This window comes from Scomber japonicus, chromosome 13 (genome assembly GCF_027409825.1).
Source record: "Scomber japonicus isolate fScoJap1 chromosome 13, fScoJap1.pri, whole genome shotgun sequence".
Classification (NCBI taxonomy): Eukaryota; Metazoa; Chordata; class Actinopteri; order Scombriformes; family Scombridae; genus Scomber; species Scomber japonicus.
In genome coordinates this window covers 21,558,055-21,583,848 of record NC_070590.1, presented here as the reverse complement: position 1 = coordinate 21,583,848, position 25,794 = coordinate 21,558,055, and the positions used below count along the sequence as shown (strand labels likewise).

General features: G+C 40.7%; 1 protein-coding gene across 6 annotated transcripts in view; it reads left to right on the top strand.

Moving 5' to 3' along the window:
• The window catches only part of msi2b (musashi RNA-binding protein 2b), a 244,153-nt gene that overhangs the window by 59,084 nt on the left and 159,275 nt on the right, over positions 1–25,794 (top strand). For all 6 annotated transcript variants that reach the window (XM_053332283.1, XM_053332282.1, XM_053332280.1 and 3 more), the window contains exon 6: positions 19,364–19,456. In XM_053332283.1, coding sequence (XP_053188258.1) covers positions 19,364–19,456 — 93 coding nt within the window. The remainder of the gene's footprint in view (positions 1–19,363; positions 19,457–25,794) is intronic.

Here is a 25,794-nt window from a genome sequence, read left to right as displayed (position 1 = left end):
CTTCTTTCTCTGTATCTACAACAGAGAACCAGCGAATGGTCATTTCTTTTCATCACATATTAACTTTCTCATGTGCTCTGATGGAAGCTGAATATCAAGCTAATGTCACTCGTCTTGTGTGCTTCATAATACCATTAACAAAAGAGAGCCTAGAGGAATGTGGGTCTGGGATTGCATCTATTAATGCAAAGTTTTACACACACACACACACACACACACACACACACACACACACACATATATATATTGCTGCCTGGCCTGTGCATATATGCTCAGATACTCACAGAAATGTGCCTGCAGCTTAGTTTTACTATAGATTGTAATACTCTGTTATGTGTTCAAATGTATCAACCTATTATATTTTTTGAAGAGGTAACAGATTCAACATGATGCTGAATTTTTTTTTTCTTTTCTTTTTTTTCAGCATTTTGCTTTTCACACACATCAGAGGTGAATAGGGGACCTATTACCTTTCCTTCTTTTATATTGTACAGTGCCAGTCTGACATGCACCTACACACACATTACAGTACATAAACGAATAAATACAGGCATAGTGTCTCCTTCTTTATATAGTAGATATTTCTGACACAAGCTCTTCCCAAATTCACGAGCAATGCATGGCAGTCACAACATCCTTTTTTCCCTCCCTGCTTTCCATTTCTGTCTCTTTTTTCTTCTCTCTCCTCCACCAGCTGTCCCCGCATCCTCAAAGTTCACATTGGGTAGGGTCTTATGCTGTCAGGCAACTTCTGGTTTGTTCTGCTCTTTAGTTCACTCGGTTGAAACAGAGACAGACAAATACATGCACACACATACACACACATGCACACAAACACACAGGGAAGGAAAGTACACACGTGTACCCTCGTGCACACGCACATAGAAGTAACATAGTGAAAGCCCTTTTGTGCGTTTCTTGACTGCACTGTGCACCGCCTCAACATTTCGCTGATGACTTCCAACAGCCAACAGCAAAGTGTCACTTTCCTTCGATTTGCTAATTTGCATTGGTTCCCTTTCCCAGCATGATCCCTGGTATCAGTGCCTACAAGCTGAATGTCAGTGTCTCCTCTCAGCATACAAATATTCCCCTGGTATAGTATGTCATGTATACTCCTGGACATCTCTAACATTTGATAATACCCTTGATATTTCTCTATCAAAATTTCAAATTGGGTTTAAAAAAAAAGAAGAAATACCACCATATGGAAGCAATAAAAATAGTGTCATCCATGTACCTGGAAGACGTGGCTTCTTTGTGGAAATTATTAACCATATAGCTGCTGATTTTTACATTAAGAAGAGTATTTACTTTGTTGCATCTTCTCAATATATAGTTAAAGTGACACAGACATCAGGTGTCCCAAAAATGTTCTATTGTGGATTTGGAGGCAGCACTAGACTGAGCGGTATAGGTGATCTGCCATGGCCTCATCTAATCTGATTTGCATGCCAGAGAGAATTATGTAATTGGCATTTATGCAGAACAAAGAAGGATCAGCTCATGGAAAAGAAGGGTTTTCATGTAGAACTGTGTGTCTAAGCCTGTTTTCTGCAGCTCTGCGCTGCCTACGGTTGGCTACTGTGCAGACAGACAAGAAATGACTGTTGTGTGGGACTGTTTGTATGTGCATTTGTGTGTTTGTATGATGCACATGCATGATGTGTTGTATTAGTGCATGATGAGCTGGCACATGCCCTGCGACAAGGGAATATATTGGAAGCTTACCAGATCTTTCACATATGCTACCTCAAATTTGTAAAGCTTCTTTCTCTCTCAGGCTCTCCTAGAATTATTATGTACCAATCTCAAGACTCTGAGACGTGAAAAGAAATGGCAGAGGCTTAAGCGCATGTAAAATAGGTTTGAACAGTATGTCATGGCTCTGGAACATGTATGAATGTTTTTATTGTAGTTGTTTTTCTTAATAACATTAGTATTGAGCCTTTTTTAACCAGTCATAATTGAGTTGTGTACTTAGCATAATTGTTCCTGCTATGACAAGTTAATTTAGTGGCAAAATATTATGATATAAGTGTGCTCTCCTCATCCTTCTTGATGGTAAAAATATATTATGGAGTGATGTAGTTATATGGGCGCTTTGGGAGAACACAGGGGGGATGCTGACTCCCAAAATTGACATCTGTGCCAATGTAAATATGTACAGTGTTTAATGCACGGTAAGGTTTGTCGATATACCACTAATATTGTAAAGTAGAAAAAAAAATCATTCTCAAAATGATTAGGTTAACAATGGCATACATCTCCTGCCACCACTACCTGACAGTAATGTAATAATCTGTAATGAATTTCACATTTATTATCACATTTCCTATGCACGAGGAAATTAAATTCATTAAATAGACCCCTTTGGAAATGAAATATTGTAAATGAGCCAGTTTGAAGATGTGAAAGAGACATGAGCTTCTTATTATAGATGATAATCAATGTTTCCTTTACAGCTTCTTGTTTTTTTCTTCTTCATTCAATGGTAAAGCGCAGGAACTCAAACAAACAATTGATGAATGCTGTAATTATGTCAAACATCAAGTGACTGATTTTATTAATAAGAGTCTGATGTTCCTCTGAACTGCAGACGGTGTGAGTGGTTTGGTCTCCTCTCACTATCGGCCGGCTACCTAGCATTACAATTTTACAAGCCAGTTTCCATTTTTAGCCAGTGTGCAGTGCTCGGGCTGTGTGTCTGCTAACTATAGTTGTATTAGAATTTGTTTTGCTCGCTGTTAGGGAATCAGGAGCAGAGGCCTGACTCATGAACCAGGATTGATAAGCTGGATAACTGTGCTGAGTAACACCTGGAACTCCCCCAAATCTGGAACATGGCCCGAGGCCAAATCTCCCGCAGTGAGCGTGAGACTCATGCAATGGACTCTAATCTGACACACTCTCCCCGCACCTCCTATTTCTCACGCTCTGGATTGTTGACGTCGACGTTGCTGTTTTGGTGGGGTGCAAGCCGAGTCAGACACGAGACTAGCGCCAGACTTTCACCTGACTGAGAGCGAGCTGTCAGATGCACATCGGGCTGTTATTAATCTGCCAGAGGCCTCCACTTGCTGTGTTTTGTTCGACCACGTGCGCTTATGTAAATGACGTGGCACGGCTGAGGGAGCGCAGACAGGGGAGAGAAAGTGACAAAGAATCTGTATTCATAAATAAGAATAGTTGACGCTTTGCAAGAATTGCAGTCGCACTGGCTCCATTTTTATAAAGGTCAAAATATTTGCAAGACAAAAAGTCTAATTTCTCTCCCTGAATTGAGAAGTGAAAGAAGGAAGAGCGAAAGATCAGAGGGATGCTGTGCTAAAGCTCTAATAAGCTTTTATGACCCTGTAAAAATGGAGCTTTATTCTCATTTGTTTTAATATGACTGGATCTCAGCTCTGTATAAAAAATGCACTGTAGCTGCTTTAATTTTAATGACTGAAACAGTGAGGAGAGGATCTGTCTTGTTCTCGCACGAAGCTAAAATGCACATTTTGCTCCTACGTTGGTAATATTCAGAGCTTTAGTTTAGCTGCTGTCTTTTAATAAGCATATCTTTAGTGTATTTGTATTATACTTTCACTTTGATTTATGTTGATTTTTAAATACGATAGCTGATTGTTCACATAATCTTACACAAATGTCCCTCTAATTTTTTCTTTTAATTTCAAATGAAAGACAGATAGCACTTTTTCATGTAAATAAAACACCTTTTTTTTTTCTCAACATTTTATTTGTTGGATGATACTCATATACCAAATAATTTAGAATTAGCTTAGGTCACAGACTTGCCTATATTTCATTATTTAATTACATTGAATGAGCCTTGTTATGCTGATAATCACCATGCTACTCTGCAGCTTTTAGCATATTTTAGCTCACTGACTTGGCTCACTCATCCAGATTAACACAAGCTAAGTTTACACTACCTGCCTGGCATAAAATGGTGTGTAACTAAAAGAAAGCGAGTGACTGATGAAGAAAATCAGACCTTCAATGAAAGAAAACGAGACAAATTATAGCTTTAGTGCTTGTGCATATCAGTTTTGTATTCAACAGGTGGCCAGAAAAAGGCGCCTGATGGGATGTCAGTGTCACTCTGTGTCTGCTGGATGTGTAAGAAGCCTAATTGTGTAGCAACATGCTCACTGGCAGTTCTCTCTGAATCCCCATTATTTCTAGTTGCTGGAAAATGTCTTAATTAAACAAAAGTAATACATTAAATTTAAGATTATGCATAACATACTGCTGCAAGTATAGTGTGCGTGATCATGAGAGTTTCAGTTAATTTATTACAGATATAAGTTTGCTTAAATATCAATTACACAAAGTCTCATGTCCAAAAGAATTAGAGCTCAGAATAACACAGTAACAGCACTATCGTTGAATACTTTCTTACTTTGACTCATTCCAACGTGATGGTTCACATCCTCTTTAGGTATCACAATGACCCCCCCCCCCCCACAGCAAGGCAAGTGCAGGCTTTTGCTGGTAGAGCATTTGGGGCCAGAGGCGAGACGGCCTGGCTGTGAGGCTATGAACCTGTGTTGATCCGTTACTGCTCTTTAAAATGCTGAGCTGTCAGCGGGAGTCAGGCGAGGCAGTTTGTTCTGCTCACCACTCAATGGACATGTTTCATTGGCACCTTGCTGGAGGTCAGCAGTAACTGACGTCCAGAGCTGTGGGGGTCAGGCCTACTACCCGGCTTTAGTTGGAGAGTGAATTACACTGTAGGTGGGGCAGGTGGGCTGAGCCAAAGCTGGGGGGCTGAGATTGTGGCCCAGCAGCATGTTAAGGGTGGTGTGTGGACTGTGTGCAGAAATCCATTTGCCCATAGTGTCACACAGCTCCCATTTATACGCCTGATGTGTAAGAGCTGCTTGGAAACCTAGCAATTCCCTTCTTTTTTTTTCTTTCCTCAGATTCTTCAACCAATAACTATTCTGCAGGGTACCTTACTTGAGTGATGGAGCTGGAAGATGTATCATTGAAGGATTAGGGCTAGAGCTCATCAAAGAAAATAGCCTGGTCAGTGTGACATGCCACTTTCAAGTGGCTGAATATTTTAAGAGAGCCCTCTTCCTCAGAGGAAATGAAATACAGACAACGAGTGGAGAGCAGGAGGCTTTTGTTTGTTTCTGCCACTGCTCAGGGGCAGAGATGGAAGATTTGGAGATGTGGAGGAGATTGTTAGGGACTGAGGCAGTTTGGGCCTATTTTCACCACAGCTGAGGCCTCTGCTAGCCACAAGCAGTTTATATAATTCCAGAGATGAGAGAACAAAATATCTTCTACCACCGAAGTGAGATTTGACTCCCTGCTTCTCCTTCTGTTCTGCTTTACTCCAATCACCTACAGACAGCTCTGCCCAGGTGCATCAAGGACAGTAGAAGACATCCCAATCAGACAGCTTTATTATCAAGTAGGGTGTTCACATACAGGGAATATTCTTTAGTCTGATGATACATAACAATGAATACAGTACAAGGACAAAAGCAGGCAAATATACAAATATGCAAAATACAAGAAAGAGAAGTGACAAATTAACAATAGAAGATATGAGAAAGTGTTGTGTGTGTGTGTGTGTGTGTGTGTGTGTGTGTTTATTTTTTTATTGTGTTGCAGCATTGTCACACACTGACAGCCACAGTGTAAACATCTCCCTTTTACACAACATCAAGTCAGGATCATTGCACAGGCATGCATGCATCACATGCCACTAAATGATTGTGTATTGTTAGGGTGAGCAGATGTGTGTCCCCCGTAACTGGACACTGGCCGGTCAGGATTGCTTGGAGGCTATTCCACGCCATGGAGAATGACTTAGTCGAGCCCTGCTGCTGAGCTCTTCTGAGCATGCTTAAGAGCTGAGAATTATTCCACTCATTTCTAGGTTCCTGTGAAGCATGACAAAAAACTCGAGTGCTTCATGCTCTCCCAATTCCCCTCCTGAGAGGAGCCGAGAGGCTTGGGTTTAAAGTCGTTCAGCAAACACTCACCATGATGAACATTAATTACATCAATTAAGTAGACCACAACCATTGTCTGGGGTGACTAAAAACAATGTGTCAAAAATGCATTGAAAACACACAGTGATGAGGTGCAATCTTGAATGTGCTGCTGAAGATTCAAGGTAGCTCTTAGACAACTAGACTGTAAATAAAAGTGAGGCTATTGATCTTAGGTAAAAATAGATGATCGCCTATCTGAAATTTGTATCAAAGTTAATCTGATAATGTAAGTAAGTGATATGATGGTTATTATGATGTAATGGTTTGTGACAACAATAAGTGTCTTTTATTCATTTATTGTCCCTTGTACTTGGCTTTTTGTCACATAGCTTCTCTGGCCATACGTTACTGTTGTCATTGGGTTTAATTATCAGTTCACAGGTGGACTTGGCATTCAAACAGGGGTTCAGGGGTGCTGTAAGTGTAGTAGGGGTACATAGCAAGACATTACTATTAAATAATATTATGCATAAATAATGTGTATATTTCTTTAGAAGCAAATGATGACATTATATAGTTTTTATTACTATTATTATTAATGTGTTTAGTCAATCATGTCCATTTTACTTTATTAAAATGTTTGTATCTGTTTATGTGTTTATGTCCTTTGGCTGCAGTTGGTGGCTCTTAGTGTCACAGATAATTCAAATATGAGCTAAATAAATATTGGCACAGCAAATCATACCGGAAACTGAATTTCCAACATTTTTAAACGTGCCAACAAAAATGGAAAATTGAATGAAGTTACTGAATGTTATTCAGTTCACATGGCTGAATGTAAACAAATAGCTCAACTGGGGAAAGAAAGTGAAATAACTGAGTGGGAGTGCCCATAAAATGTGACAGTTTAAAGTCACCTCAGCCTCAGCTGCTCACTGCATTGCGTATAGACCACACCATGCTATGCTGACTTTTTTAATAGGGAGGAGAGTCCTGACTGGCTCCCTCCCATGGGAAAACTGACATTCTTGTTCTGGAGGTGAACAGTAAAAGGGATAAATGTATAACACCCGAGATGCCTCTAAAGAGCAAGTGGAATTCATGTTTCTGAAGACACTGAGTGCCTCATACAAAACATTTACAAAAGCATGCACATCCAAAAGATAAATACCAGGTGCTGCACAGAAAAACATGTGAAAGATGGAAAAATAGAGTCTGCACACTGGGTAATGCTCCCATGAACATTTATTGGTGACCAATAAATGTTCATGGGAGCATTATTGTGTGCAGAGTCCATTTTTCCGTTTTTCACTGAATGCCTGATGACCTTGGTTGCCATGCATAATGATGCACACTTTACTTTATTTCTGGAACACAATGATCCACATAATTAACTTAAAACTTGTGGTACAATAAATTGTGTTTCCATCATCTTGGCAGTTGCCTGGAGTTTGTTTAACTTATAAATGATTAACAAGGTTGAATTCAGTTAGTCATACGTGGCTGCATTTACATTTAGACAACATTGCTGCCACTGCCAGTACCAGTAAAAGCTTGCTTAATCCATTTACATAATGACATTAAATAAGGCTGCAACTAACAATTATTTTCATCATCAATTTATCTGCTGATTATATTCTCGATTATTGCCTATTTTTTTCAATAAAATTGGAAAAAAACAAAAAAACAAACCCCTGCATAATACGTGACATACTCAACCAGCTTGTTTTATCCAGACAATAGACCAAAACACACTCATACTGAGTTTAGGGGTTAGGGTTAGGGACAAGGGTATAAAACACAGAAATTAAAAAAAAAAAATATTCAGAAGCTGCTACCAGAAAAATGACTCATATCAATTAACCAAGATCTAAATACTAGTTACTGATCATTTTGTCGATTTACAGACTAGTTTTTTCAGCTCTAACATTAATTTCATTTTCCAAATTGGACAATACATTATTATTGTAGAGAGGCTTGTTTCCATGGTCCGGGTCAGATTGTTGCTTCTATGGAAAGCGAGCGTGTTTTTGGATGAGAAGAGTGAAGCTGGTGAAAAAAACAGCAGTCCTGAGGGAATTCAGTGATGGTGGAGAGCAAAGTTTGCAATGTCAAGAAAATCTATGGCTGAGCTGTGTGTTCGACTTTACTAATATGACCTACGTATGCCACCGTGGTTCATCCTCTCGTCCCTCTGATTATTTGCTCACTGCGACCAGCACTGCATGACAGAAGGTTCTACACATTTGGCGTTGCAGGTGACGAGCGCGTTAACGGATGCAGGGATTCAATTGAGCCTCGAAAAGGGAAGGACAGGCAGAGATATCTAAATGATCTTCAGAAATCTGTACTGATGAGCAACTGATTTTTTTTATGGTTTTAAACCTTAAACTAAAAGAAATGTATCAGCTTGATCTTTTCAGTAATCATCATATTTATGAGAGGACAACAACAAGATTTAAAGAGAGGCTTTAAGCTGCTGTTTGTTTTGAGAAGTAAGTCAGTAAAAGAAAAGTAGTTAGCTAAATAATCTTGATAAGACAATTCACAACTGCTGAAAAAAAATAATTGGCATTATCACCGATTCGTTCAGCACTACTAAAAATTCACAGTCCTGACAGCGAGAGGATTAGAGAGGTAGATTGGACGTTACGCAGCCACATCTTGTGTTCAGTGAGATTTCAGAGCAGGAAAGAAGCAAAGATATTACTGCTTTAATGTGGCCTTACCTTCTCCTGTTTATCTCCTCCTCCTCCTTTTGTTATCATGCCACTCACATGATCACATTCCCAGAGATGGAGGTTCCAGGATGATTAGCTGTATTGTTTTCCTACAGTGTATGTGTGTGTGTGTGTGTGTGTGTGTGAGAGAGAGAGAGAGAGAGAGAGAGAGAGAGAGAGAGAGAGAGAGAGGAGGGGTGGTGTGGTGGTTAAGGTGCATGGTTGGAGGGCCTGTCACAAAGAGCCATTATTGTAATTGGAAGTTAAAATCTCATTTGTTGTCCCCTCTAGTGCTTACTGTCAGTACTAAAATTGGGGTCTTGTTTCAAAAATTAACATTTAGTATCAATGTTAAGGGTCACGTAAAGAGAACGTCAACTTGTTGAAAAGGCTGCCACTCAAATATTGCAGCAGAGACACGAGAGATTATTTATTAGAGGGAACATTTCTATTTAGTCACTTGCTGTTTCATTTGCAGTTTAAAAAAAAATATTCTCCATTGGTTAGTGTCAAAGACTGTTAAATTGAAAGTTCAATTTGTAGTTTTGTGTGTGTGTGTGTGTGTGTGTGTGTGTGTGTGTGTGTGTGTGTGTGTGGAAGCTTCACACTGGCCAGTAGCACACCACATGTCCTTCACCCCATCCTGTCTATCACCCTTAACCTGGAGTCCCTCTGTGCCGTGGTTATGATATTATGTAAAGCTTTAATGTTGGACTTGTTCATTGACTTATTTCATTTAGAAATTAATTGACAGAACCAATTAGTTGGACTTTTTTTTTTATAAAACTTACAACTCCTGGGGTGATTTTTCTTCTCTTGTTTTCCTGCTTTTCAAAGGAACTCTTTTTAGGATATTTTCTTTTCTTATTTTCTTGGAAAGCTCAGGCCAGGTCAGGCCTTGTGAAAGACCACTGACCCCTCTGTGTGTGTGTGTGTTACAAATGAAATGACTTCACAAAACAGAGGAGGACTCCAAACCTGGTGCAAGGTCAGAGACAAGGAGGGGGCAGCAGAGACCAAAGTAGACTGCGAGGCACTTTGGTTTAAAGAAACAGAGCCCAATCCCAAATATAGCAGTTAAATGCACGACTGCAGGATCCAGACTCCAGTCTCCTGTGTGTGTGCTGTGCTGGACTGAAGCGAGGATCAAGCTGTAGGATTACAGTGAATCTGCTATTGAGGCCTGCTTATAGTTTCAAGCATGCTCGCAGTGTATTTTGGTGAGAAATCAGTTGTTAGCATACATTTTGCTGGTGTAAAAAAAAAATCCACAGGGCGCCTTTTAAGCTATTGATAATAAATGTCCAGCCTAACACATATGATGGCCACATTAAAGGTGCCTTATGGAGTTTTCTTGTAAACACACAAAATTTCTGTTTACATTATTTTTTTCTCACCATAACTTAATGTGCGTATTGTTTAGGTTTCACAAACATGTTGAGTGCATGTCGTGCTAAATCTTGCTATATTTACATTTATCCCTCCTTTCTTCTTTTTCCTCACTCCCTTCATTTTGCACTTTGCTACACTTGTACTGCTGCCAGCTGTTGCCCAGCACACCAGTACAAAACTGGTGGCAGGACTGAGTATTGCATCACCCCCAATGCATGTGTATCCTCATTCGCATGCACAACAGGGTGGGAAAAAAAGGCACCCTCTAGCACTACTAGTGGTCAGAAAAGTCCACAGTGTACCTTTTAAGTAGGAGTTCCTAGCACATGTTGGACTTATCATAGCATCCCACAAATATGCCATTTTTCTGGTGCATAAGCAGAACCCTGAATAGTGGTTTTAATAAAGAGTATCATGGATTTGTAATATTTATGTTGTTTTTCAAAGCACGACCGGCTCATGTCACAACGAGATTAATTTCAGTGTTGTGCATGCTAAATAAACCTCCACGGCGACATGAAGGTGCCGTGTCTGTCTCTCAGAAGCCTGGAGTGAGTCTCAGATATCCAGTCATGTTCACAATATAGCCTTGGAAAAATGTGTTAAATGTTCATAACGTGCTTGTTCAAATGCCCCATATTTGGCCACAAGCAAGCATCTACTTAGCATAATATTCATATTTCCGAAAAGCTCTTAAGAGCACTTCTGGCATTGTCCATTTCTCTTATTTGCCTCTTATTGCTATAACGTTTGCTTAATGCCTGGCCTGCGCCTAGCGATCGCATGCTGTGCTCATTGTGAATGCAGTGTGAATGTGCTGTTTGGGTATGGGCCCATGCATCTCCAGGGCCCTATAATCAGCTCTAAGCTGCTTCTATCAATCTTCATAACTGTAGTGGGTTGAGGAGGGAAGTGCAGCTAATCAGCTCTAACCGGCCCCATGTTCAGCCTGACTGTCACTGTTATAGCAAGGCCATATGCAAACAGCGTCCCTTACATGTGCGTCCCCCTCGCTCGCATCCCGGCCCGCCTCGCAGGGTCGTTCCACAGATGGCCAGCTCCAGCACAAGTCAGGGTGGGGGGGTTTTGAAAGGGCCTGTGACTTTCACTGAATAGCTGTTAGTGTAGGTTAATATAGGAGTGGTGGCCCTGCAGCGGTGGCAATCACAGCTCTGATCAGAGCCAGGCTTCAAAGACGTCTGTGCAAGTTGAAGCCAGAGTTGTCATTAGCTTCTGCCCTGCGCTTGACAGCCCCTTCCCACCCCCCAACCTCCTCCTCTCTCTCTCTCTCTCTCTCTCTCTCTCTCTCTCTCTCTCTCTCTCTCTCTCTCTCTCTCTCTCTCTCTCTCTCTCTCTCTCTCTCTCTCTCTCTCTCTCTCTCTCTCTCTCTCTCTCTCTCTCTCTCTCTCTCTCTCTCTCTCTCTCTCTCTTTGTCTCTCTCTCTTATCGCTCTCATTTTCTGTCCGTGTGCAAATGGCTACTGTAATCCTGGGTCTGGGTGCTTGGGCCTGTCACTCCACATTTGCACTAAGCATCTTTCCTTCTCTCATCTCCTTTGCCCTAATTGTATTGTAATAAGCAATTATAGATCTATTTATGCACACTAGAGCTGAGATTGGACCACTTTTTTTAAAAGGATGTGGGAAGAAGGAATGGAACGGGACCAGATAGTGCACCCTCCCTCATCCTGAACTTGTTACTGGACAAATGTGCCACTGTTGCTAATCGCTCAGCCTTCCCTCCTTTCTCTTTCTCGCTGATGATCTAATCCTGCTTTACTATCTCCTGCTCTCCTTGTGTTTTCCATCCTGTGCAGAAAGCCCCCTTCCAAAGCAAAAGTGATTGTGCCGTTGTTTGTTGTTTATTGGCTGTGTTTTCTCTTTGTGAGTCAGCTCTAGTGATGCAAATGAGCAGAGGCAGTGTTTACCTGGACTGGCCATGTTTTCCCTGCGCGTGTGTGTATGTGAGGGAGAGTGTGTGCGTATCGTTCCTGCACAACGTCTAGGTCTTTGATCATACTACATTGCATTGACAGATGCTCTCTGGTGCTTTCTGGTTGCTTATGAACGAGGCCACAGACGGGATCTGAATGCCAGTAATTATATCCCCCCGCTAGAACGATAACAATTGTGGCTTATACAACAAAGTGTGATGGCTTTTTTCTATCTGTCCCATTATTTTTAGGTATGAGAAATGACATCGAAATCCCCCCGTCGGCTCCCTCCCCGTCTAGGGCGCCATGTTTACAGCTGTTTGTGAGCCTGTATGTGTGAGAGGTGAGGGCCATGATAAAGGCTTACACCTTGTAATCATAGCTGGATGTGTGATCTCAGCGACCCGCCGTAGAACTAGCTCAGAGAAAGGGTGCGCGTGTGGCGTCCGCGGAGAGGAGGGCGGGTGGTCACTGAAGGATCCGCTAACAACAAATCATGGGGGAACAGTTGATTAATCAAGGGCATGAGGAAATCAAAGGTTTTGGAAGAGCTGATGTGAAGATTGAGGAGAGTAGAAGTGTAATCTTTATGGATGCTATGACACTCTATATGCAAAGTTTTCACGTTGTTGTTTGACCAAAGCCAGAATTTTTTATTTGTGATTGGTAAGATTTCCATTTCATTTACAACTGACATGTCCATGATTTAGTTTGGACCTGGCAGCTACTGTACTTTTAGACCTGAACACCGACTAGACCAAAGGTCACTAGATCTTGAAAGTAGCGGCTTGGAAGTCTTTTTCCATCTTAAACTTAGCGTATTAACAATTAACAAAAACAACTTATGCTATATATAGACTTGCTTGCTATTTTACACTTGTGAATTGTAAAATGACTTCATCAGAAGGGCCCCTAGAGAAAGCTCTGCCCCCTCAGTGCTGACAATGTATCTCGGCGCTACCTATTATCTTTTATTCACTGTAGAAATTCAGAATGTAATATTTAACATGTACTTACTGTAATACTTCATTGATACTGGCTGATACACACGCCAACATGTGAATAAACAGTTATTTTTTTCACTTCAAGCACTGGATGCATTATAAAACTAATTTACCAATGCTCTCAGCAGCCGCCATGAGACAAGGCAAAACACAAGGAATGCTGTAGCTATTGTTTTGCACAAATTTTTACCTCTGTGTCCTCTTTGTGGCCTTCTGCTTGAATATATGTGTTTAATGGCAATAGAGTTTTTTTTAAGAGCTCAAACGTTTTACCATATACTAACTCATTCAATACACTGCTGATATAATTAACCAACACCTCTTAAAAAGTGTCTTTTCTTCTGCTGATATTCCAAAGTGGGCAGCACAAAACCTCAAAAGAATCCTGCATCTTGATCGTAGTTACTCATACTCGGTAATTGGCGACACTTTATGCAAATCAGATGAAAAGTGGCTGGGCTCATCTGTAGTCGTAGTAAATACCTCACTAAATTGAAAAGCTGCAGAGATACAAAGTATTGTGCCCCTGACTAATCTTACGACAGGCTTAGTTAACATAACCCTACAAAGTAAAATATTAACAAGCTGTAATTCATCCGTTGTATTCATTTTTGAATTGAAAACAACAATGTAAGGCATACTCAAACTCTTAACCACACTGAAGAATATGTAAGTTTGATGTCAGACTGAGAAAGTGATGGAGAAAATTGGAAGCATTGATCTGTAATGGTGTCAGCTTACAACTTATGCCAGTAAATCTACTAAATGTCTTTTTCACCATCTGTCTACCATTGCATTGTGTTTCAGAATAGAATTAAAGACACACACACTTAAAGCATCAAAGCTGAAGTGTAAAATCTAAAGATTTGCATGAATATGTGTTTTCCTCCACTCTGCCTGCTCCTCTCTTACTTTTTTATATTGTTTCACAATATATTCATTTCCTCTCATATCCTACTTGGGGAGTTAATAACATTCATGGCTTGACTTTGCAGCCTCTGTTCTGTATGCATGCTCAAAACACTAATAGCTTTTTGTAGGTGCAACACAGCGTCTGTTCAAATTTTGTTTGCCGCCACAGGTAGAAGTACTAAAATTTCCTCAAATAGTAATATTGTATGTTGCAATATCAGCCACGGGCTTATCTTTTTCATCTTCCTCAGCTCTCACAGCAGCACCCCCACTTTTCTAGAATATACTCTAACCAGGAGCTCAATATTATAAAAGATTTGCAGTGAGGAGCATTGTTTACACTCACTGCTCATAGGAGGAAATACAGCATACACCTGCACGCACACACAAAACAACACACTCGCAAATCAGACTGTAGGTCAGAGTCATAAAAGGTAAACAGTTTGGTCTTGAGTGACTTGGATAATTACCTTCCTGGCTATGACCTAAACAGATATGGACCATGATTGTTCTCTTGGTTTGTGAGTCTGAAGGTGTGTGTGTGTTAAAGTAGCCTAACTGCCAATTTGTGTGTGTGTGTGTGTGTGTGTTTAATGTACATCTTGTGTTCACTTTTGCACACAATTTTGTATATTTGTGTGTGTCTCTGTCTTTGATGGTTTGCCAAAAAAAAAGAGCTAAAATGTTACTAAGCAACAGTGGCAAAAGGTAAAATTCAATCTTTTAAAAGTTAGTTCATTTTCAAATTATATACTTTTCACTACTTTACTCAATCTGGAGTCCTTTTTATAAGCATCTTCCCCCCGCATACCTGAATGCAGGGAACATGCCAAAATGTAGAAGCAATTTATTAATATCAAAAACAACTCAAGATTTCATCAAGGAAGAAACCATCCTCAATATTCAGTGTGAACATTAGGTTTAGACATTGAAGCTGTACACACCTTTAAAGTGAATTTCTTCATGAGGTTGCTACATGCCCAATCCAGTAGTCTACACTGTGATCTGGTGGTCTCACTCAGGCAAATCTTACTTACGTCTTATAATATATACATTGTGTATGTTTTTATAATTGATAGGAATAATTTCCCCGGGTGTTAAAACACAGTCGTGGTTCATGCAGCCAGTGTGCCAGCCTTTACGTCCTTCCTGGTTACTCACTGTGATGCAAGGCGACTGCCAAGAGTTGACGTTGAGCGTGTGTGTGTGTGTGTGTGTGTGTGTGCTGTCAGCTTGGACTATAATGCTGTTGCAGAGGTGTGTGGACAAAGCAGTAAACAGAACATGATGCACCTACTGTATGTTACATTCTTTATGCAGTCTTTTTAAGTTCTGAACGGATGGATGCTTCTCGTCTACTTGAGTCTTGCCTTCAGTAAAATCAACACGGCACAGATGTAATTATGCTCATGTTTTAAGTACAATTATCCCAGCCTCTTTCTGACTTCTGGAAATAATAAAATGATTTGGAGTTAGGCTAACCTGCAGTTTTAATGTGACAGGCATCATGAGATAGCTAGCTTTTTCTTGATGCCCGTGAACAAAAGGTCATGCTGTTCTTGGAAGGTAGATGTTTTATCATTTTATTCTGTCTGTCATTGGTTAAAACAGCTAACAGGTGGGGGTAAGAGTGTGCCAGAAGCTTTTACATCTTTTTTTTACTATTTTTTTTTGTCTGCTTCTCTGTATGTAGCCTATCCTCGGCATGCCTTTTATTAGCATGCTAATGCACTCGGGCAGTAATTGTTGCAGCCCTCCTCACATACAGCCACACGCACTCAAGAAATTAGAAGCACATTCATGTATACACACACACACACACACACACACTTATACGTACACACACATCACACACGTCTCTTTACCCTCTCTTAGGGATGTGCAAAAATAACTGAATGTTTGAAAAATTGGGTTAAAGGAAAAACTGGGTTGAAGAGAGGTCCATTTTTAAATCTGTCAGCTTGAATTGAAATGTTGTCAAGAAAGACTTTTTAAAATACTTCAGCCAGACCCAAATGATCAGCACTAATGTTGCTGTAAATGCAGTGCAGGGAATTTTCTGTTCTCCTAGCAGTTATTATTGGTGAGTGTGTGATTTGGTTAAATAGAAAAGGCATTTGTTTAAAATGTAAAATGATCTGTGTCAAATTAAATGCAATTCCAAAGTAATTTCATCCAATCAGCTTGGCGTTATTGCACATGCTACATATTTACACACACACGCACACACACACACAAATAAAAAAATAACAGCAATTCTTGTAGTAGTCAGGGAATAAGTCATTAATTATGTATCGTTCTGCATCAAACATCTGAGAGTGTAGTTAATAAGCGTTTACTCCTATATAGTATCTCAAACAATGTGTATAGCCATAAGGGACACAGTATAGAGCTATGAGGCTTAATGTCTGTTGTCACCATGGAGAGAAAAATAGAGAAAGTAATTGTGTTGTACCGGGACTCAAGCAATCCCATCAGCTATTGGGCAGACATGTCAAAGTATAAAGACAAGGCTGAAAACTTGACTGGTTGCAGCCCAATGGAACAAGACAGAAAAATGACCGGGGAATAGGTGGCCCAGAAGGGGAAGCAGGGACAAACAGCTGATGTAGAGAGGCAAGAAGAGATGAGCATTGACTTGTTTATTTTTTTACCTAGATTGGCAATGATAAAAGTGAGTGATGTTGATAAATACTCGCACAGCCAGTTTATCAGCAGCTGTCTGGCTTGGGGTTGCCGGAGGCAGCATCCAAGGCTGATAACCCCTGAGGCCTGAGGCATGATGTTGGGAAGGAGGAGGAGGAGGAGGAGGAGGAGGGGGGTCGGGGGGGTGATGCAGCTGCTGGGTCCTGGCCAGGGTATAACCCTAAACCAGCCAGTTGATATTTTGCATGTCCACCAGTAATTGAACATTTCATAGATGGAAAAAAAAGCGATACTCATATGCTTTACTGTGGGCTATGTTCATTACACACCAATAAATAACATTGTTTGATGGATGAAGATGCAAGACTGCTATGCTAAGATTATTACCATCAGCAGGGTCAAAGCCAGAGGAAAGTTTGCTGTTTTTAGGGGTTTTTTTTAATTTAGATTGACCATATAGAACAGACTGAGCTTTTTAGGATCATCTTTACAGAGAGACTTGGCTTTGCTTTTGTAAGTCTGAGCTACACTCTGTCATCATCAGGTGCTGTTTTTCAGCTGTGCTTTGAGGTGATCATTATCATGTTAACACACGTGCATTGCATGTTAAGTCCTGGATGATAACATGCATTTAGCATTTAGCATAATGTTACCTTGTTAGCATTTGAACAGGCTATCATTAGCATGTTAATGTATATTACATACATATATTACATATTTCACATGTTAGTATGGCAGTATTTTGCCATGCTAGCCTATTCATGTTGGCATGTTAGAATGGAAATGTGGTTGATTTTAGAAGTATCCTCAGTAGACAACTTGCTGCTGAGGCTGGATGAAAATTCATGGGATAGCAGAGAGTCATGTGGATGCATTCAAATTTCACAAAGAGCCACATTACTATTAGTTGAGTTAAACATATTTGTACAACTTGAAACTGAACCTTTGTAACACTTTTAAATTGGAGTTATAAAGGAAATACAAACCACTGAAATGTATTACTATTTTTCCCCTTAAAAGATCATTCGTAGAAATTTTCTTTCAATTTTTCAGTGTACACGACTTAATAGAATTGTATGGTGAAACAATATAATAATTAAAAACCAACAACATAGAAGCTAAATTAAATAGCCAAAATGTAACAAGAGAGGGCCCATGTGTGGGAGGCAGTGTGCATATGTGCAGGCTATGCGCCTGTGAGACTGTGCACCTGGAAAGCACTGGACAGATGGTTACTTCAGCTCTTGCTTAATGTTGCTTCTTTTTTCTCGGTGTTAAGCCTCTTTCATAGATCGAAAGTGTTTTGGTCAGCATTTTGATCAAGGTAGACTCTTTCAACCTTCCTGATTGTTTGCTGTGCATCTCTGGAGTATTTTTATCCTGCCCTCATCATTTATTTTTGTTTGATTCTGGCGAGCCATGGGAGATCAGAGCTGTGACTTTCTCTGCTGCCTTTTCTGCTTCTTCCTTTTATTGTTTGCCAGTGAGATTACAGAGCAGTGCATCACAAATCATTATATGAAACATCATATTGGTAAATGCTCAATCTGTAGCATAGATTTGGCACTTCATTGAAGACACTAAGGATTATATATGGGAACATGTGTTTCTGGAATCACAACAACCTACTTTACTCTTGTCTTCTCTTCACTGGACAAACAGGTGCAACACAAACAAGTGAACCAGAGAGTCTGTTGGACTATTATTATAGACTAGTTAGGAGCTTTAGGCATTCAGACCCTCCCTCCTCATTTCATTTCCCTGTTTGGAAGTCTTATAGTTTCTCGAGAACTAAACAAAGAGTAGTGGATCAGATGAAACGTGTGTGGATATTTACTACAGTCAGGAAACATTACGTCTACTTGAAGCATGCTGAATTATTTGCATTGCCATGTCTATTACCAGAGGTCATCTGAAACAGGCTGAGGTGACACTTTCTCCACACACTGTTCCAACAACTACTTATTTTGGCTGAGAGAGTAACTGAACCTTATTATGATATACTTTTACATTTTAATGACCTAAAACAATCCAAATTCAACACAATGCACTTTGTCTTCAGAGATTTCATAAGTCTTTAGATGGGACTGTGTGTGTGTGTGGTTAACTGTTGGCGCATCAGTTCACTGGTTCATTTTTATTTGGCGTAACCTTGTGTGCGAATTAGAAATAGTCCCGCACACATTTAGCACTGCCACTGGTGTTGAATTGTTACTGTAGTTCCCTGAGAAATCGTCCTCCCTAAATTTAGCATGTGCTCTCTGCAGCAGATGTTCGTGCCCTTTTTGATGCCGTGGGTAATAATCCTTAATATTCTTACTGTTTGAAACTAAATGAGGCTTTAATGCACTCTGATTCCATCTTCCAGCGCTCATTAATTGTTTTTTGAAAGTCCATAAATTACATTGTTGTTGTTTCAAGTTTTGAAGAAGATAAACAGAAACTTTTAAAGGATGAAATGGATGTCTTTAATTCTGTTGCAGTCTGTTCTGATACGAGCTTTCATTTGAAATGTCATTGTAAGGGAAATTCACAGAACTGCTTTTCTTAGCCAAGTCTGCCAGAAGTAGTTTTTTATTCCCGCCAAAACCTTCAGCGTTTGTGACCCTTCTTGTAACTAATACTATAATACTAAGATGGTTTTGCAGCTTGATTGTGTGGATCCGTTTATCCCTGTTTCCTTTATATCTTCCCCATCACAGGTGCAGCTCATCCAGTACGTTTGAAGCCTCATTAAAGGTGTTGCGCAGTGCATTTGAAGCCACTAATATTTTCCTCTCACCCTTTTCTTTCCAGATGGTCACAAGAACAAAGAAAATATTTGTGGGTGGCTTGTCAGCCAATACAGTAGTGGAAGACGTGAAGCAGTATTTTGAACAGTTTGGGAAGGTAAGACGTTTTTATTATTACTATTATTACCCTGCATAGTGTTGTCACAATTACCACAATTTCAGCACTCCTCTATTGCTCTGCATGCTGTTAGGTTTGATGTTTGATGATGGAATATTTCAACAAATTAAATTCTATTTTAGTAGATGTCAATTTGATAATTGGATTTATTAAAGCCTCAATCAGTGTAGAGTGCCCTCTGCCGCTCCCAACAATCTCACTGTGGTTTAAATCACATGACCAGCACCCCAATCATGACAAATTTCAGCCTTAAAAGAAGCCAGTGACTCCAGTTTGGCTCCTTTCCTGTCAATAAATCTATATTGTGTCAGGCAGACAAGAGAAGATATGGATAGATATTCTCTTCACACGGGGCCATCATGCCTGGTCAACAAACACGCATTTTGCTTACAGAGCAAACAAACACGGACAAGCAAGCAGCCTCCATCACTAAACCCCTCTCAAAAATGATGTCATGTTTTTCTTATGTATTTTAATATATATAGAGTTGAAATTAGGGTGCTAATATTGTGACAGCATTATTCCACTGGGTCAGAAAGAAAAACACACCCAGTTCATTAGGCACAGAGACTCATATGCAGCTATCTGTTCCTGTCTGCTGCAGCACTTTCTGCACGCTGTTCTCATGACCAATACCCCCAGCTGAGTGAGGCATATATATGCACACGCTTTCACACAAGGACATGCACCCCCCCCACACACACACATACACACACATACACACACACACGCACACACGCACACACGCACACACACACACACACACAGTCTCACGCGTGTGCACATGGGCATGTGCACCCACAAACAGGCTTTGATACAGTGGCAGCATTTCACAGATAATTTCCTCACACTGAGTGGAGATCCATTTCCCTCATGTCATATTCCACATCAGTCAAGGTCACCTTCAGCTGATACAGTCCCTGTAACATCAGCACTTGACCTTGAGTTTAAACAATTTCACTGAGGATGGATTTTTCATGGGCACATAATGTACCATGTCCTGAAGGAGACAAAAGAGCTGTTATAAAATAATAGAATCTGTTTTTTTTTCTTTGTTCGGAGACAGTATGCAACCAGCTCTCCCCTATAAAGCTCAGTGTTATTTTCACCACCGAGAGCGAGCAAGGTGAAGGATTTCGTACCGCTCCTTTTTTCTGCGGAAGACGTATCGAAGACCCCGCCGTGGCCTGGTCCGTCGCTCCAAATAAAGATAGCTTATTTGCACAATAGGACGCAGCGAGCAAATATTCAGCACGACTTCGCAATCAATGGATCTGAGAAAGGGCTCGAAATGATTTTCGACTTGATTGAATGGCATAATTGACTTGATTATACAAAGTTTTTTCCTCCTTAAGGAATCCTCAAATGCTTAGGAGGAAACAAACAAATCAGACTGATTGAGCAAGATCTTGTGCATGTTTCTGTGTGTGCTTTTATAGCCTACTTGTGCATGCTTGGATGTGTCTGCAGTACTGCTCTCGCCATGCGTGAGTGTGTCAGCGATTATGTCTATTTATGTGGGTGCATGATTAGGAGTGTGTGTGTGTGTGTGTGTGTGTGTGTGTGTGTGTGTGTGTGTGTGAGCAGTTTTGAGTGTCTTCTAGCAAAAAAAGAAATCAGAATAGATATTGTGGGATATGGCAGACAAGATATTAGGGCTGGACGATTAATTGAATTTTAATCGCAATATCGATTTTGGCCTCCCGCGATTATAAAAAACGTAATAATCGACATAAAATGATTATCGTTCCGCCCGGGGCGGCGCACCTGTGACATAAATCCAATACCCTGTCCTTCCCAGCAAGTTCTGTGTCCCGCCCCTTATGTTAGACCCGCTGGAGGAACGGTGTGTTTCTGCGCAGATGTGGGAGATTTAAAAAGACAGAAAGGCCTTTGGTTGACAAGAAGAAAGGTAGGACTGGGACATCTTCAGTGGTCTGGAAATATTTTGGCTTTGAGTTGTCGGACGTCGAACAGAAAGAAATAGTGTGCTAAAACTATGTGTCTGCACCCCATGGCAACACGACCTATTTGTTTAATAAGCTCAGCAGCCAGGGGATTTTTGTTTTGGTAGGTTTTGGCTATTTATTTTTATTTATTGTTTTTACATATTGCTATTATTATTTAATTTATTTCTGGTTGTGCTGACTAATATATTTCAAATTGAGTTCTGGTGGTTCAATAAAAGCTTATATTTACAAATCTATGAATAATCGTGTTTTGTAATCACAATTTCAATATCGATCAAAATAATCATGATTATGATTTTTACCATAATCGTCCAGCCCTACATGATATAGAGCAAAAAGACGGTTTCTTTCTCTGTTTTTTTTTCTTTTGCCTTACACATCCCAGGATTTATTAAATAACCTGCCTGTCAGTGCAACCTACCATTATCACCACATACACACCAGTCTGAGGACTTATCCACAGAAGGGAAAACCAATTAATTCAGTTTCCCCTCCATAGAATCTCGGTAGCAGTATGTGTGTCAGTCTGTCATTCAGTCATCAGTCTGTCTGTCGGTCTGCCTATGTGCATGTCAAGGGGGACATTAGCCAGCATGGTTGGTGGCAGGGCAGTCATTCATATTTCCACCAAGTGTGTGTTTCGAAGCACTTATCAATCATCACACAACTACAGCTTAAGGCAGCAGCAAATGTTCATCCTCACTGGGAATAAGCTATTTCATGATACTATGTAGCAAGCACTATATTTGTGTGTGTGTGTGTGTGTGTGTGCTAGCCAGCAAAGGCCAATTAGCAGGATGTGGTCTACAGAGATGGCGGTGGTTGGGAGGCAGTGGAGGGGAAACAGCTGGTGTGGCCACAATTGGGTCACAGGTTCTGTCTGTAACCTCCACCCCCCCTCCTCTCCCCTCCTTCCCCCCGCTCCAGTCCCCTCCCTTCTGTCTCCATTCTGTCAAGGGGTAGAGGCGGCATTTGTTATGGGGAGAGAGGCTTGACAGCTCTCATGCACATCAGTCTCACTGCCACTCTCCCAGCCGTCACCATTAGGACAGAGCACATGCCCGAGCCTGGCACAACTTCAGAGGAGCTGCGCCATAGCCAGAGCCTGTCTCTCTCTTTCTCTCTCTCTCTCTCCTTTTTTTTTTTTTTTTTTTTTGGTTGCCTACAGTCCACACTGAAGGTGTGCATTTAAAGTGATTGTGACAGTCATTTGAACAGAACTGAAGTGTGGTTGTGTTTGACTGATTCTAATGTATCTCAGATGGATCCCATTACCTAATAGTAGTCACATCCCACATCCTGCCCCCCCCCCTTTTTTTTTCTCAGGCAGCACACTGCACCTTAGCCCTCCAAGCCAGATGAGACAATCTTATCAGCGCTGCCTGGCCTCCCTTTATATTCAAGGACTCTTAACTGGAGGCTGCTGCTATTTCTGTCTTGCAATAAAGTCAAATTAATCAGTGCACTGTTTGTGCTATTATGTGCTATTGTGCAGACATATAAATGGTAAGAAAAGGCAGTGTGAGCCTTTAGAGATCACAGTTTTGGTTTTCCCTCATATATAGGCCTGGCTTGTTGGTACTTTTGTTGCGATTTATATCTGATAATCTTGTTGGGTTTGCAATATGCACAGTCATTTGTAAGCATCTGTAATGCATTTACATAAGAAGTAGAAACACTACAAAATATCAACCTACAGATGTTATGGCACTGAGAGGTTTTTTTATATTATTATGAATAAAGTCTTTTTAGATTGGTTTGATTCTTATAGAGACTCTGCTTGCCCCAATCTCAAAGGTCAGGGGCAGCTCCATAGCAGCAGCATATGTGCTTGTAAGGTTTCAATGCCTTGCTAAGTGTGCAGTATAGAGACTAACATAAGCAGTTTTATTTACTCAAGTAAAAGTTTGATGTGTGTTTAAAATGTGTGATGTGGCTAACAAATGTGTGCATTGCACGTTCGTTCTTTTTTTTTGTTTGTTCACGGCCTTAAAATGCCCTCTTCTTTTCTAATAATTGAAACACCTGTTAACTAAACACCTACCATCCCAAAATGTTCCACTGAGGCAAGTGGTTGATTAAAGATGGGATTTGGTGTATTGACACCCTATAAATTTGGATGTGACATACCAGCAGAGCCCTGCCCAGGCATGAAAAGGCCTCTCTCCACTGTTAAAGGCGTAATTAGCTGGGTTGGCTAATGCTTCCTCATTGGTTTATTGTAATCGGCTTTCAGTACATCTCATACTGCCCTTATTTGGCTAAGCTGAAACAAGTCGTGCTCACTGACTCACTTTCTGCACTCATGCCCATTGGCTGGGCTTTGCTGTGCGGGCCTGAAGCTGACTTTTAGTTTCATCAGAGCTACTTGATTCCATGTCACTGGGCTGCCACAATCGTCCCTTTATGTCCAGGCTGTCCTGGTTCTCATGCTCCACTGGTCTAGAGCCAGATCCTGGAGGTGGAGCTGAATGGGAGCAGGAGGAGGAGGAGCTTAACCAGTTCACTGCCACTGGGCTTAGGAGGGATAAAGGTAGACACACAAAGGTCACGAGTGACTCAGACAGGCAAAGTAGAGCTTTAGGTCCTAAGATGAGACAATGATCCCATGGTTAAAAACAACAAAAATAAAGTCGGTCAAGGTAAGAGTGATGACACCTGGAAGAGACTGGAAAGGTATCGATAGAGTGAGATGATGGAGAGAGATCACTGTCAGAACGCAGAGACCAGCCAACAGCAGCAGCCTGACTGCTTCCACAGGAGCGTCTGCACTCTTCTCTCATACTTTCACTGAGAGGAAGAATTATAAAAGCATCAGAAAAGAAAGATTCCTTGGTTAGTGCATGAAATTTGTTCTGGGGCTTTGGTAATCTAATACCACGGCTGACATTTTGCGTGCCCTTAGATTTTGTAAATGGCAGAAAAATAACTCTGTGTGACCGTCTGTAAAGACTGTTTGAATTAATTTTGCATACCTGCCCAAGTGCTTAGGCCTTTAACAACGCTGGAGGTTTTCAGGTATGTCAAGTAAGAAATGCAGCCCTGATAACTATGAAGAAAATCACTGTATATTCACATCAGATTGTATTGTTGTAAAATCGGTTTTATGTAATACCTTTTCTGGCGGATAACCTATTTGATTGAGCCGTATAGTTAAATATCATAGCTATGAAATAATGTGTGCTTCTTGCAATTGCGCCTTCGTGGATCATCCTAATATTGTAGAAACTTGGCCAGGACCTATTTTTAGCATCAATCATTACAAAGTGCATCTATATCAATGTGCCAAGATTACAAATTACCAATAATCATTGATGTGACATTGATATCATCATTCTTGTGTTATCTGTTTGATTGCACAATTAAATTTTTACCTTGGGTGACAATGCAATTAAGCTGTTACATTGACAACACACACAAGGCTTAAAATGAAGACACTGAAGGTGCACATTAAAAGCCCTGAGGAAAGCAAAACTACAATACACAATTGTGACATGTTCATTGGCTGAAAGGCCAAACATGGATAATTAATGCAGAAAAAGTACACTTTATATGAGGGAAAAAAACCTAATCAACGGACCACAGTCCTTCATTCCACTTCCTCAGCTAGTGCAGGTGCACATTTGCATGCCATTTACATGGTAGCTCACAGTGACCACTACCACTCCAACGTTTCGGTGTCCATCATCCGCTGACATTCTGTGATTGTTTCCTCTCTGCTGCGGCTCACCCAATCAGTTGAGGATATAGTCTGGTTCCAGTGATTATAAGGAGTGATCAGAGCAGCAATGATGGAGCATGTGCCTTGCAGTGGAGATTTAGCCAGAGGCTTCAATCTCATTGCAGTCACTTGTAGTTAGTGACTGAGACTAGCTGTAAGAAGGGCAAAGCAATATAAATGAATTGGCTATGAATGTGGATACGGCTGTGGGGCTGCAGGGACACACAGGGGGAAAGGGCCAGTTAGACAAACTATTTCATATCCCCCTTGACCTTTATTTGCCCAGTGGCCCAGCAACATTTCCAATAGAGTAGCTTTTAAATGGCCGCTGAAGAATTGAGCTATAGTATACACATCTTTTTTTTTTGTGAGTGCATATCTGTGAATGTGTGTGTGTGTGTGTATGAATGCAAGTGTCTTTACTTCAGGTTACTGAATATTTACCTCAAGGATCAGACCTTTAACAAAAGATTAAATTGATTTTTGACTATTGCTGATCCTCAGCAATACCTGTTACATGGTCTCCTCCAACAACCAGATGCTGTGCTGTATAGCTGGCTCACAAAGAGAGCTGTGGATCAGGGGAGATTGACACCTTTCTGTAGGTCTGCGTCTCATCTCCCAGC